At 45.6% G+C, this 15990-nt stretch overlaps 1 protein-coding gene across 2 annotated transcripts in view; it reads left to right on the top strand.

The window, feature by feature from the left end:
* Positions 1-15990, top strand: part of LOC119396174 (uncharacterized) — a 42843-nt gene that overhangs the window by 10896 nt on the left and 15957 nt on the right. For both annotated transcript variants that reach the window (XM_037663266.2, XM_037663265.2), the window contains exons 2-3: positions 852-959; positions 13194-13299. In XM_037663266.2, the coding sequence (XP_037519194.1) occupies positions 954-959; positions 13194-13299 (112 nt within the window). In that variant the 5' untranslated portion in view covers positions 852-953. The remainder of the gene's footprint in view (positions 1-851; positions 960-13193; positions 13300-15990) is intronic.

Genomic DNA, 15990 nt, shown 5'->3' with positions numbered 1-15990 from the left:
ACTCGTTATTCACCAGGTGCCACTATTATTGCTACCATGCATTTCTTATGGAGCTCTATGTATTCCGATGGGGAAGATGTTACGTTATAGACAAACGGACATACTTTCTGGGTAAGTGGCTTCAGAATGCCTACGCATTAAGTATTGGCAGTGTACAGTTCACACACATAAGTTTGCTTCTGGTCAAGCTTTCTTGTCACGTGGCCGACAGTACGTATTAATCGCCAGGAGAAATAACAAAATCCGTGCCAGCGTTATTGCCAACGATTAGCGCGTAGCTGATGCTCGAGTTTCGAGCCAGACCAACGAATTCGCCATTTAGCGCACGTGTTCGTGACGTATGTACGCATACGAATGCACGCGCATGCGCGCACACAAACGCACAGAACGTACCCGCTACGGTGTTCTTGTGGTTATGGTGCTCGACTGCGCACCAGCAGGTAGCGGGATCGAATCCCGGCCGCAGCTGCCACATTTTCAATGGAGGCGGAAGTGGTCGAAGCCCATGTACTTAGATTTAGGTGCACGTTAAGGAACCCCAGGTGGTCGAAATTTCGGAGCCCTGCACTACGGCGTCTCTCATAACTATATCGTGGTTTTGGGACGTTAAACTCAACAATTACCATTATTAGAGCGCGCGCGTGAGAGAGGGAGGGAGGGAGGGAGGTAGGCTATAAGTTGGATTTTAACTGTGGTCACGTGGTTGAATAAATGAGGTGAAATTTGCTGTTTTTGCTTCTCGCCTTGCTTGTCAGCACACGAAATGTGCTTGGCTGTTATAAGCTGCCAGTGCCTTTATTTAGAGTTGAGCATGATGTATCCACGTTGTTTTCTGGCTCGCGCGTTTGCAGGAAGATCTGAGGGTCCCCTCGAAGAAAGACCTGGTGTGTCCAAATGCGGCCAAGTATGCCGAAGATCATACACTGCGGCTGCATCCAGTACAGAAGAAGCTCATGGAGGTAAGACAAATGTGCGGCACAGAACTAGGCGATACGCGATAAGAAAACGAAGCACAGTTTGACATCACCTGACGGCGTTGTCGTTCCGCGTACTCCTGCATTTTCTACAATTCCTGCATCCTGCAAACGATTCGTCTACTATCTTTCTTCGTAAAGGCATGCGGACTTCAACGTCCTTTCAATAGATTCGATATGCGAATTGCATATACGTCGGCGAAAGGTTTGTCCGCAACATTGCCATCACGAAATAAGTAATAATTCGATCAGTCTGAGCGGCGCGTTATATGCGGTATGCAGGGCCTCCCATGACACATTTGCTAATGCTTCTTTCTTCCCGTATTACAGCTGAAACTCGATTTAACGAAGTGATGACGGTGCTCGAATAACTTCGTTAAATCGAGAACGGAATTTCTCGCTCTTTCGAAATACACAGTTGTAACGTAGCGACAACCGAACGCTACCGCGGCATTTTATTTGCCACTAACACACGCCTGCGCGCGTGAAAAGTCCGCGAGGGCAGCCCAGACATGGAGCCTCTCACGTCGGGGCTATACACGCGAGGTACGTAGGCTGTCACGTGAACCTATCAGGAGATGCCGATGTGCAAAGACGGGCAGAATGAATGCAGTGATTGTGCGAGCAGACAGAGCAAGAAAGTTTCAAGGAGGCGATCAGCGCCATCTGTGGTATGAGCAATTAAATAGGACTTCGTTAAATCGGGTTTAGTGTCACGATAGCTTCGCTAATTCGGGATGATTACCTCACTGAACCCAACGGCTACCTGCGGGGGAAAAGAAATTTCTTCGTTGGATCGGGGTATTCGTAAAATCTGGTTTCGTTAGATCTAGATAGTTTTAACTGTATATAGCGCAATTTCTGCAAACTGCGCAGCATACGGTACACAAAGAAAGAACGAAAAAGGAGACATACCAACGCATATTCACAGCTGATTTATTGAAAAAAAAACCTAATCGACCTTAAGTAGCTTAAAGCAAAGAAGCTAATTGCTGATGACATATCGCTGTCATCGTTCATTAACGTACCGAAAACAAAGATTATGGCTCCAATCAGGTGCATGTGGAAGCCCACGCAAAATCAACTGTAGTAGCACGTGTACCGCAGATGTGCATACTCCTCCACCGAAATACTTATAGACGGTTGGCTAACGCACTCCTTTCTCCGGATATGAAATTCCTCTATGATCATGCGGCCTATGTATCTGCTATCTCTTTTTTTGTGTTTCTTTCTACCTCTGTCTTCGTCTATTTGTTTCTATGTCTTTGTATCTTTTTTCTCTTTTTGCCTTTTTTCCTCTTTCTCTTTTTGTCTTTCTTTCTATCTCTTTATTCTTTCTGTCTCTGTACTCGTTCTCTCGCCTGTGCGAGTTATTGCGTCCCACGCCGGACGAATCGGCGCAGCGGGAGAGCGCGCGTGTTGGGGGAGCGAAGCAGAGGAGGACGAACAGAGCGCGCGCAGTTTCTGATGATGACAGTTTCTTGTCGAGCTTCAACAGTGACGCTGCTAAAAATTGAGACGGAAGCTACTCAGGTTGTCTTCTGTGTATACGCGACCGCATCATTGGATCTAAGATGTATAAAAATAGTATTACTGTTATAACAGCGGATACAGCCGACATTAAACAACACAATATGTAGCCAGAATTAGCTATCATTTAGCCAATACTTGCCAATAAGAGCCAGTTCTATATCGAGTGCTGGTAGCGTCCAAGTAAATACTATGGGCCAGAGCGTTTACGGTTAAAAAAAAATCACAGTTTTGCCGCAAGGGTGAAGCAATGAATGCGACAGCAACACATTGTAATGTTATTCGAACTAAGGATAGCAGCCAACTCTTTTGGATCCTATCTCGCGACGTCTGTATATATATATATATATATATATATATATATATATATATATATATATATATATAATGTAATGTCGAGATATATATGCAGGAATGCGAAAGAAACGATCAGCTCTTCCTCCTCTGCAACCTAGTAGAACCCCGGTGATACGATCACCGCTCGTGCGAATTTAGAGGTGATACGAACTTTCCTGTGGTCCCGACCAAGGCTCATTAGCCTGCAATGTAATGGAGTGCAGTTGTTACGAACCGATTTTCACCCGGTGACGTTTGATACGAACGTACGCTACCACGCAGGTACGAAGAGGTGCTGCCCGTGCTGTCGCGGATGACAAGGGAATCACGCGCTGTCATGCGCGCCGTGCCGCCAGTTTGTCAGAATAGACCATCAGCGGCGCGTCGTAACCTCCGATACACCCGAGCCTGTGCGCGCGAATCTTTCAGGTCTCAATGCGCCTTCATATACCTTCGCGTTTAGATTACAGATGACGCTACGTAGCGCGCGCTCTCTCTTTTTAACGCGTCGACGCGTGCTGCTATGCTCGAGGCAGCGTCATTGTACTTTGTTTACACGTGCCTGCCACGTAGATGCAAGTCATGTCTTCGCGAAGGATCTAGGCCTAGCAACATCAACATGCACGACTGTCGGGGACGCGCACACCTCCCAACTCTTCGATTTCCACAGGAGATTCCCATATTTTGAGCAAACCTTCCGATTGTACGGACACGCTACTCCCAAAAAACATCCAAAACACCGCCGCGATAAGAGAGTAATAACAACAAAGGACAGCGGTCCTAAATTTTTCTGTCGTTCAATCGCGTGCAAAGCGCTCCATAGGTCATTTTCGCCGCAGCACTCTAATGTCATGCAAAAAAGCGTACTAAGATTTGGAAGGGGCTACTAGCTGTCATGGGTCACAACACACCTGGTTAATTAATTACACACGCGCGCACGCGCCGCATATTTACGACTACAAGCATGATCGTCGACATCTAAAGACATTACTGGCAATCATTCGGAACTGTTATGACGTTGCTGCGTCCTTGAGAAACAATAAATGAAAACATACGCCAGCTTTCTTTTGTCGCATATTAATTTTCCATGTTTTCCGGTGATACGAATTTCGGATGATACGAATATTTTTGGTGACCCCGCGAGATTCATATCGCCGAGGTTTGACTGTACTCCAGTTTGGGCTCCGTGTGTTGTTGCGTGCAGGAGCGCCTGCCATGATCGCATGTGAACTGGGCGCTCCACATTCAGCTTCCAACAGATGCGCCCAACTGAATGAATCAGATATCGTTGGGCTTGTTGTGTGGACGACACGAATATCGTACTGCTGCGTGCTGCGCCCCAAATGTTGGAGAGAATGGCGTCTGTAAAGTATACCGCCTGCGGAGGCCTGCGGGGCACCTTTCCGGTAGCACACGTCAGTCGTCCGTACACAGCTAGTGAGGCTCACATTTGGTGTGGATCTTCAGAAATAAGTGGTTCCGTTCCCCCAGTTTCAGAAAATTTAGGAGCCCTTGCCCTATCGGAAAAATGGGGGCAAGCATCTTTCTTTCTTTCTTTCTTTCTTTCTTTCTTTCTTTCTTTCTTTCTTTCTTTCTTTCTTTCTTTCTTTCTTTCTTTCTTTCTTTCTTTCTTTCTTTCTTTCTTTCTTTCTTTCTTTCTTTCTTTCTTTCTTTCTTTCTTTCTTTCTTTCTTTCTTTCTTTCTTTCTTTCTTTCTCATCGGGCAATGCTCTATCATAACCGTTTCCTTCCTCCATGCCGGGCATTGGACCTTCATCCGCGTGCTTAGAAGCGCAAAACTTCAGTTGCTACAGGAACAACGAAGGCTATGCATTTATATCCACGCAGAAGTGAAGTGCGGCAACGTGAAACGACAAGTGAACTCGATGAAATATCAGACTGCCATATTAGAAATGGCTGATCGCCGACGAGACCACGATCGAGAGAGCATCAGTTATTGGAAAACGGCGCATATACATACTATCAAGGAGGTATATACCTACAGCTCCGACTCGACAAGCGTCTTTACCCTCCTCCTCATCCATCGCTCACTCTGCTAGAGGCTCGAATTCTACGGCACATCCAAATGAATTGCCTGATCATCCCATCTCGCCCTTTTCTTTATAAATGTAGATCGGACCCCTGCTGTCCCAGTTGCCCATCTACATATGCAGACCTGTCACACTGCCATTTCTACAGTACCCAACTGTTCAGCAATCCAGCTCTTACCCTCCCCCTTCCCTTTCCATCACCACCTGGCTCGACTGGATCGGCGCCGAAGGGGAAGAAGAACAGCGTCGACTGATCGCGCAGGCGGTCGAAATGCTCGGCCTATCAATTTGGCTGAATAAGAGTCTATTACTGGGTGATTCCACGTAAGATCGAACAAACGATGGCTGGTCGACCTCTCAAATTTATTTCAAAATTTTATATATTATTGCCTGATGAGTGGAAAGAAGAGATCCGCAATTTGTTTTGCCGCCAAAAATTTTTTCGAACCACAGGAAATCAATAATGACGAAGAGGTGGAGTGGAGCGCTCATCCGCTCTGCTGTTTTGGCCAACTTTCGTTATGAATTGCACAAAATATATTAAAGTTAAGTAGCTGAAATTTATTTACCTAAATATATGCATGTTTTTGCTTCTGCTGAGGTATTTTTAGTTTTTATGTGTAGTGTAGATGTTTTTATAAAAAACGTCAGAAATGGCCCAATCGGCAAAATTTTCTTTACTTTGAAGGTCTTTATCTCAAAAAAGCCTTGTAGGAGAGGTACGAAAATTTCGCATTACGTTCTTCGCATGCGTATCTACCAAACTGCCAAATCTTGTATTTATATAGCTTTTCAGTAAAGAGATATGATCGGGCTAAGTTCAAGAAAACACCGAACAATGAAAACTTCTGACGACAATTAAAAAAAAACCCCATTTTTTAAATTTCTTAAACTTTGTCCACTTATTCTCCTCCACATCAGCTTTCACAATCATTAAAAACATGTTGCATAATGTCGTTGCACTAATAGTTACGGCCCCTCCAATGAGACCCTTAAACAAGGATGGGCAATTCCGACTTCTTGCCCAGCAAGTGTATAAAATGCAGGCAGGATTGAATTTCTTTTTATTAAAAGGTCAGCAGGTACCTAAAAAGGTGTCGCCGGCACTGAAGACGTTAATTTTGAAATTATTTGGTCACTGCAGCGGCCACGAGCGCGGAGCTACCGAGTAGGCGCGCGCGCACCCGAGATGCTCGTTGTAAGAGACGGCGCAGTGAGAGCTCGTTCTCGCGTCCTCAGACCGATTGAGTTCGAAACAGCAACACCTCTCGGGTGACTTGAACGCACGTGCACTGGAGCTTCGCTATTCTATCCGCCCTCTGTTCGCATCTCAGCTAGGCGCTGATAACACGGCGGAGATGGAAGCAAGATGAAAACTCTATAAGGGAGCTATGAGCGCTCGCTTCACGCACGCTGCTGCCACAGAAACTGCGCTGCGCCAGTTGCGATCAGTGGAAAGCATGAACGTGGCGCTCCAGTGGCAAAGCAAAATATGGATTGTCAAAGGAAAGAAAAGCAAAACTATCGGTAACCGGATGCGCTTGTCTATATTAGATGTCGGCAGCAGACGGCGTGAACTGGCCACGCGTTCGGTGCGCTGTTCACACTTCATTCGGCGCGGATAGTTCTTGTGCTTTGCTCTTACTCTACTCCTCCTGTGCGTCTCATGACGAGAAAGTATAGCTCTGAATGAGTCTATTGTGGAGACTACCTTTCGAAGCACAAGAAGCTTAAAGGAGTACTGACACGAATTTTAAAAAATTTCGGATTGTTGCTATAAATAAAAATACTGGTGTCGAGAAACGTAAAACGACTATTGTGGTGCCTGGGAATGCATCCTATATATTTTAATTAGCGCCACCTTAAAAAGACACTTTCGGTTTCGATATCGAGGGGGTGGCTTCTCAGTGTCGTTTCATAGCAGTATGACGTCACGGAGATACAGAAATTCGCGACGTACTAGCGGGAAATCCGTCATCTGCTCGTAGTGCAATAGGCAACGATGAATGAATTGTCGTCCAGTGACCCTGACAGTGATTTCTACGATTTAGGCTGCATGCAGGACGCAGAACTCGCGAACTCGGAGGAACTGTTTTGACTTGTCGGGATAATGTCCTTGCAGTGTGCCTGGCTTGCAAATGCTCAGCGACGAAAACTTCAAAGTCAAATTAAAATATTTTATACGTGTTCTCCGACTCCAGTGTGTGGACAGCGTGGACACTGCATACCAACGAAGCAAAAAAGGCCCCTTTTGCGATGTCTCAAAATCGTGTCAGTACTCCTTTAATTATTGCAGAGAAGCCAAAATTTCGCAGAGTTACCGACCTAGACATAAATGCTTTGAAGGAACGTTTAACGCCCGAAAGATCAGTGACTGTCAGTGAGACTGACTACTTGTGCTACGCGTACTTTTGCTACCACTGCAATGAAAGATCTTCACGGAACGCACAGTTTAACGATGACATTCTTATGCCCCCTGAAAAAGAAATCGACGCAATTAACCAGATCACTGCGACTACCGGTGCACGTGCGTTCAAGTCACCCGAGAGGTGTTGCTGTTTCGAACTCAATCGGTCTGAGGACGCGAGAACGAGCTCTCACTGCGCCGTCTCTTACAACGAGCATCTCGGGTGCGCGCGCGCCTACTCGGTAGCTCCGCGCTCGTGGCCGCTGCAGTGACCAAATAATTTCAAAATTAACGTCTTCAGTGCCGGCGACACCTTTTTAGGTACCCGCTGACCTTTTAATAAAAAGAAATTCAATCCTGCCTGCATTTTATACACTTGCTGGGCAAGAAGTCGGAATTGCCCATCCTTGTTTAAGGGTCTCATTGGAGGGGCCGTAACTATTAGTGCAACGACATTATGCAACATGTTTTTAATGATTGTGAAAGCTGATGTGGAGGAGAATAAGTGGACAAAGTTTAAGAAATTTAAAAAATGGGGTTTTTTTTTTAATTGTCGTCAGAAGTTTTCATTGTTCGGTGTTTTCTTGAACTTAGCCCGATCATATCTCTTTACTGAAAAGTTATATAAATACAAGATTTGGCAGTTTGGTAGATACGCATGCGAAGAACGTAATGCGAAATTTTCGTACCTCTCCTACAAGGCTTTTTTGAGATAAAGACCTTCAAAGTAAAGAAAATTTTGCCGATTGGGCCATTTTTGACGTTTTTTATAAAAACATCTACACTACACATAAAAACTAAAAATACCTCAGCAGAAGCAAAAACATGCATATATTTAGGTAAATAAATTTCAGCTACTTAACTTTAATATATTTTGTGCAATTCATAACGAAAGTTGGCCAAAACAGCAGAGCGGATGAGCGCTCCACTCCACCTCTTCGTCATTATTGATTTCCTGTGGTTCGAAAAAATTTTTGGCGGCAAAACAAATTGCGGATCTCTTCTTTCCACTCATCAGGCAATAATATATAAAATTTTGAAATAAATTTGAGAGGTCGACCAGCCATCGTTTGTTCGATCTTACGTGGAATCACCCCTACTACTACTACTACTACTACTACTACTACTACTACTACTACTACTACTACTACTACTACTACTACTACTACTACTACTACTATTACTACAAATACTCAAAGCTTAAAGCTTCCCTTCTTTGGAAGGGGCCCTCAGAGGGCGGCGTCCTAAATACATACATACACACATACACACATACAGCCCCTGCTTATGAAATGGAAGCTCCCCCCCCCCCCCTCGAGTCCCCCACCCCTAACTTTAAGCCCTGCAAATACTACATATGCGGCCGGCGCACCTTAGGGGTCCGCATTCCTGTACCAGAAAACGGTTTCTGGCGCCGGTTTCTTTTTCTTTTTTTTTTTGCGAATGATGCCGCCACCGAAATCTGTACAAGCTTCGCTTGAAGAATAGATTGCTCGGGGAGTATTTCTGCCACGAAACTGTAATAATTTATCTCGCGCGCTTTACTCGCGTAATCACCGCCGTCCCTGCACTTCTCAATTTTTTCCCGTAGAGTGCACTCGTTTACCTATACACTCACAGAAAAGATCGAGTAAAAAGGGTGTATTTTTGTCCCACAACAATAATCGCCATTTATTTTTTTGCCTTCCTTTCCTTGCAGTATCGCCGCGCGCCCGGCACTTTCTGGTCACGAACGGCATGTGCGCTATCAGCGTGACGTAGCATTCTTGGTAGGAAAGTGGCCAGCGCCGAGTTTTCAAGAAAGGAAACGCAGGCAAGCCAGATGACGATTATTGTTGTGGGACAAAAAGACACCCTTTTTACTTTGTCCTTTCTGTGAGTGTAGAATGAAAGGGTGTACTTGGGGCGTTTTTTTCACCCGTCTCAATAATCATCACCTCTTCCACGTCCTTGCGGTCTAGGCGCGTGGAAAGGCACGTGGGAGAGGTGATGATTATTGAGGCGTGTGGGAAAAAAAAATCAGGCGAAGCTTGCACTAAGCCGCGCAAGGCTTGAAACAGCCAAACTGGACGATTCTGAAGACTCATCTGGTTGTTTCTAGGTTGTTTCTAGGCCTTAACTAGGTGATGAGGGTTGTTTCTAGGTTGCTTCTAAGTCGTATAGTTAGGCTTTAGCTAGGTGATGCTTGGCTGTTTCTACGTTGGTTCTCAGCGCAGAGAGGTTCGAGTTAAACCACAGGCAGTCACAGAAACGACACGGATGTCCGAACTCCAGAGACGGAACCTCGAGCTGAAACCAAGCGTTCGCACCTCTCATAGATGTATACGGGCACGTCGTCGTTGGCGTAGGCCTTCCATCGCCTCTGGGTCTTCTCGCAGCCGCCGTTGCCTTTCCCGTTCCCTAGTATTCTCTCCTTGTATTCTCTCCCCCAATTTCTGTGGCACATACCCGTTTACGATGATCATAGTTTTCCGATAGGCCGCACAGCGGCACATACCCGTTTGATGACGTTAGTTTTCGTCTTCATTTTTAGTGGACCCCTGGGGAACAGTGGGATTTAACCAATTTCTGTGGCGCATACCCGTTTATGGTGACGACAGTTTTTTCGTACGGGGTGAACAGGGAACGATTTGTAAAACAGCTTCGCAGTTGAAACGCCTCAAGTACGCCCTTGCACTCTTGGCGCATGCAGTCACGAACGGCGTGCATGCTATTAGCGTGGCATATCATTTCTGATAGGAAACTACCGAGCGTTCTTATCGAGAAAGGAAACTCAAGCAAGCCGGAGGACGATTATCGTTGCACTGCAGGAAGACGCCGTAGTTACGCTGCCCCTTTTCTTTATAAGTGTAGCTGTTGCAAGCGTGTTAGGGTATAAGCCTAATTACGCTTGAATGCACCATTCCATTTATTTCCTGTAAGAGGAGGAGGAGGAGTAGGAGGAGGAGGAGGAGGAGGAAGGGGTGTGAGAATGTAATTATGCTAGTTATTACACCGCTCTGAAAGTCTCGTGTACGTAGGGGAAAGTGCAGCGAATATTAGTATACGGGTGTAAGTTACGGACACATAACACCTTTTAGTGGTGTCATCGGATTTACACGTCCCGAAGGTCGCGGATTCAATCCCGGCCGCGGCGGTCGCATTTTGATGGGGGCGAAATGCTACAGAAGCCCGTCTACTGTGCGATGTCAGTGCACATTAAAGAGCACCAGATCGTCGAAATTTCCGGAGCCTTCTACTACGGCGTGCCTCATAATGATGTCATAGTTTTGGTACGTTAAAGGCCAGATATTATTACAGTGAACTACACGGAGACCACGCCGCTGAACTTTGAGTGTGATAGAATGCGTTCCGACCATTAAAATGTCGGCAAATGTCTTCAGTAGACAGACTTTAGTAGTTTCTTTTTTGTGAAATGACCTATATTGTTTGATGAAAGCGCAAGTCGTCGGTTCTCGCAACGGTGCCCTGACGGGAACGTTGATAGAGCGATAATTTGTCGACTAAGGTGCATTGATCAGTGAAGATAGGACACCGAGTCACTTAGTGCGCTAGTTTTCTGAACGTGCAACTGGAATCCACTTAGTATTTCGAGTGGTACCCGGTTTACTAATTAACTAAAACAATACTTACTGGGGATGACAGTCTCGTGTACTCACGTCTTCTTTCCTGTGTTCACTGGGGAGTAGGGCGGAAGAGTAATGAGGTGCTACTTTTTTCACAGGTAGGAAAGGTTGAATAAGGGGACATATCCTTTCAAACGTGGCAACATAGCTTTAGTGTCGGGGACCCCATGCAGCTTACGTATACGCACGCTTTTGCGTTCCTTTGTGCTCCCAGCTGCACCCGTGGAGAATACAAAGAACGCAAGGGCTTACGTACGCAAGCCGGTTTGGGGCCCCGGTCACTAAAACTCTCTAATATAGCAAGCCGAATATGTTTCTTGAAGCGTTCCTCAGAAGTCTTGGAACATGTATGTCACCACGACGGTATAGTTTAGTCACCGATAGTTTCGTGTTGAATTGAAACTCTGCAACACTCCTCAGTACTGAGTGAGCGCTTTTTAGTTGTATATGGCTTATAATATAAACTTATATGTTAATAGGGAGTTTTAGAACAAGGTACGCAAAGCTTTGCGTTAGCGCTTGTCGCCACTGCGCATGCGTCGTACGCTATTCTCACGCGTACCCCCGTTGAGTGACGGAAATAGCGTGCGTACACGACGAGCGTCATCTTTGCATGCCCTATTCTAAAACTGCCTAGCGAGTTGATACGTTCAACAGGTGTTCTTCTGCTTGTCAGCAGTGTTCATTATTTCTACTGTTTCGGCCGATAACCACTAAGAACAACAAGCGCTGGTCGTTTTGACCCGATACTACCTTTATTTGCACGGCTCAGAACTTCTACAGTAGGAACGCACGAATAGTTGATACCGTTGCGCGAACAGTCAGTGGGGTTGGCTGTTGCGTTGTTTATTGCATAACCTGATCAATACAAACGTACGAGATCAGTGCTTCCTTTCATTGCTTTTCGGTTCACGCACACTGCACACAAAGGGACAGTCGAACAGCACACAAAAACACGCTCATTTTAAGCAAAACGCTCGAAAGCCGGAATCCCGATGCGCGTCACAACTTCAAGGCCCGTCTTCTTCGATCGTTTCGCCGTTGTTCGGGTAGGTGGCGTTGCCATCCTGGAAGACAACGTTTGCACGGACTCGCTCATCGGCGCAATCTGACACAGGGTCGCACTCAGCAGCTCTTGAAAACGATCGTAATGCGGAAGAATTGTATGCCACAGAGGAGGCGCTGGCCACACGAAGCGAAAAATACGGCGTCTGTCCGGCCAGGTCATGCAAGCATCGCCCCGCCACGGTGGTCTAGTGGTTATGGCGCTCGACTGCTGACCCGAAGGTCGCGGGATCGAATCCCGGCCGCGGCGGCTGCATTTTCGATGGAGGCGAAATTGTTTGAGGCCCGTGTACTTAGATTTAGGTGCCCAGGTGGTCGAAATTTCCGGAGCCCTCCACTACGGCGTCTCTCATAATCAAATCGTGGTTTTGGGACGTTAAACCCCAGATATTATTATTATTATCATGCAAGCATCGGCATTACCACACGATGGCGAAAAAATAATAAAAGACTCACGTGAAGAAGTGACGACGTCATGCTATAATATCACGTGACATGGACGTCGAATGGACGCTGATGTAGTTGTCACACCCGGACACACCGCGCTTTCACATTCAGTGCACGCAAGGAGAGTTAAGTGCTTCCGTAACTTTCCTTCCTTGGCCTCTGCTACAACGGGTTGAATGTCACGTGACTTCTGACTGAATATACTGGTCGATCCTGAGTCCCTTCCTAAGTCACGCGACTTCAATAGCAGTATACCGCATTTCCTTGCATATTACCATCACTTGTTAGCACTGTGGTATATTGGTTTTCGATGGTTGATGTTGGCTAAAGATGCCTTAGTGAAACAATCAACCGCAAGACACTGTATGAGTAGGGTGTCTGTCAATTTTGAAGTTGAAAGTTGCTGGCAAGCAGACCATTAGCCGTACCAGCACAACTAGTACTACAGGTAGCTTTAGTGTATTGGATAAAACGGATCAAACAGGGCCCTGACCAACTTCATTAAATGGTGTGTTGATTAGAAAAAAGACTCAAAAAGACCACTATGGTTGCTGTACAAGTACTCCAAGTGCCACAAATGTCGGATTCGATTTGTTTGTACTCGTAACAGTGCTTTACGTGCAGTTTTTGTCCAGAATTCACGAGTTTCGTTTCGTTTGTACTTTTTTTAATTAGCACGTTAGAATTATCCCGTGCGGCTCAATGTAATTGGCGAATGCAACTTACATAGTCTACTGCGGTCACGTCACTTGTTGCAGATCACGAAAAGTCACTACTACGGCTCCATGTTGGGCGACAGTTGCCAGCTGCAGTTTTTCCAAATACTACTGAAAACCATGTCCGCTAAGAAGTACCTCGAAATAGGTGAGTCGTACACGTCTCCACCTTGAACTTTATTTCGCATCTTTGTACGTAATTTTGATGCTGAGAATGAGGTAGAAAAACCAACCTGGACAGTAACGTTGGCTCGATGAACAAACATGCCCACAATGACATTCTTCGTCAGCAGCTGCGTCGGAAAACACAACAGTGAACGCAAGCATCAAAAGCGAGGACAGAGCAAAACATAGTCCGAGAATAATAAACATTTTTAATGGCAGTATAGCATACGAGGGTAACCGCAAAATACGCAACGTGTACGGCGCTTAGAGTGCACATAATGGCGAAAAAAAAAAGGTGTTCAGTGGTGTTATCATGGGTAAATTGCGGCAAAATGTGCACCAAAACGTAGTGACAATAAAGATAGCGTCATACACGCAAGGTATACAAGTAGTCAAATATGTTTAATGATGTGAAAATGTCAGGTAATTTTACTCCATCTATGGAGAAAATGCTATTACAACATCCACACTTGCTTTTGAGGTAGCTTGCGCGTTTTAATTGATAGTTAAGTAGGTTGTTCAGCGCTTGTTGAAACATTGCGTATTTGTGTTTGTGTTCTGCTGACATGCCCTTGCGTCCTGTGTAATTAAGAGCATTTAAGTATTGGACCATTATGGCTACGGGACCAAACAAATTATTTGCTTTCGTAAAATATGTGAATAAAAAGAAATCAGTTAATAAAATAAAAAGAAAATATATCAAGCGCGTGTAATATTATGAATCACGAGCGTGACATCTAATTTTATAAGTTCCTGCTTTCAGAAATTTTATTTGCTGTTAAGTGAACATTGTTTCAGTGAACGTCGTTTTTCAAGTGTCGTGCGTGAGTGCGTATGTATTTAACAAATGCAATTTACCCAAAGTAGAGGGAAACTGGTACTGTAATCATTGACGTGCGCAACTTGCCCTTCCAAAGGGGTATGTCCGGAGATGACATAGACATATGAGTTGTCTGCGACTTTTGACAGTGTCCTGTAGCGACGTGCCATTGGATTTCACTGTTGAGCAAGACGAAAAAAAAAGAGCTATGTTTTCGTAAAGGTAGACGAAGGAAGTGGAAAACCCTTGAAAACTCCATGTTTGGGGACACTCGTTAAGGATGTCAGCGATTGTACGGAGTACTTTTCTTTTTGTGGAATGCGCAGTTTAATTAGATTAATAATGTTGGTTGATAGGTACACGTATGGAAAGTGAGACGCAAACAGCCAGTTTCACGCCGCGAAAAGCGTTGGACAGCGAAGCGGTCACTCATTTCGTCAGACATTATATTTTCCTCTTTACTTTTGGCAAAGTTTTGACCAAGTATTTTATACAACCCTTAGCTGGCTCGTGATGCGCGTCTTTCACCGTAAGCTCGTGTTGGCACTGGCGAAACGACCGTCAGCGTCGTCGCCATCGTCTCGTCGCTAGCGCTGGGCTTTACTCGTCCGACTACTCAGGGTTATGGACACGCAGGTTTTTGAACCATAATGGCGGCTGAAGGCCCCTGATGTTGCATTCCAAAGAACTGTTTGCATCCCATCTTTACTACCCGAAAGCCAGGTACCAATGGCAGGAGCACGTCATCGCTTCATTTGCATTTTTCATGTATTGTTGGGCATGTTGTGTTTCGGCCTCGACCCGGGGGGGGGGGGGGGGGTTGAGATAAAACTTTGCTCGCCTATGCAAGAGTGGGTGTATAGCGCAGGGGTTATAAAATTTGTCTTCGGACCGTGAGAGCCCAGCTTCAAACCCCGCCTCGTCAACAAAATTTATTTGGTTTTATTTTGCTTCCATAATCACTCCCCCCCCCCCCGTTCAGTTAACCTCCTCTCCGTGGTCGAACACGTGACCTCCTTCCCTTTCTCTTTCCGCGAGGCTCCTCCTTTCTCGCTGGTCACGCGGCCTGTTTCAGCGAACGACGACGACACCGAACAGGGTTCGCAACAGACAGCTGCGTCGTAAAAGGCTGTTTTGTAGAGGAAGATATATGCCTTCTTAGGCAGACGGGTGCGCCGCAGATTTCAGATAGCTTCGCATGTAGGTTCGTGTGTAGGCTGTCAGGGACGTGGCCTTAAACGTGACGTTGCCTAGTACTTTTAATGGAGTTAAGCGTTACCTGGCCCAATTGAACACGCGATCTCGTGCTCCGTAGCGGAACAGCACAGCCTGCCAATCATTCCGTCAGACAGGTTCGCGACATCCGTGCTTGCAGTGAAATACGTTAATATCTCGACTTATCCTTCTCGAGAAAAATCTTCTCAGCAATAAAAAGTGCGGAACTCGACGGTGTTTCACGCGTTGCATCGTTCCATATCACTTAAAAAAAATTACGACACCTTCGCACTAGTGGCGCCAAGCCTCACGGAAGAGCGAAGCCGGGTGGCCTTCCTTGTTTCTCTCTCTTTCTCACTTTTCTATTGCTTTCTCTCTCTCACTTTTTCTATCTTTATTTCTCTTTCTTTCCTTTCTTTGTATTTTTTCTGTCTATCTATTGCTTTCTCTTTTTCACTCTTTCTATCTTTATTTCTCCTTCTTTCCTTTCGTTGTATTTCTCTCTATTTATCGCTTCCTCTTTCGTTCTCTCTCGTTCTTTCTCTTTGTCTTGCTGTCTGTCTTTTTCTCTCTCTTTTTCGTGTCTGTTTCTTTCTCTCTCTTTCTCTGTCTTTCTATCTTTTTGTGTTTTTATTCCCT

This window comes from Rhipicephalus sanguineus, chromosome 6, assembly GCF_013339695.2.
Source record: "Rhipicephalus sanguineus isolate Rsan-2018 chromosome 6, BIME_Rsan_1.4, whole genome shotgun sequence".
NCBI classification, from domain to species: Eukaryota; Metazoa; Arthropoda; class Arachnida; order Ixodida; family Ixodidae; genus Rhipicephalus; species Rhipicephalus sanguineus.
The sequence above is the reverse complement of the archived record's forward strand: the minus strand, read 5'-3'. Positions and strand labels throughout refer to the sequence as shown.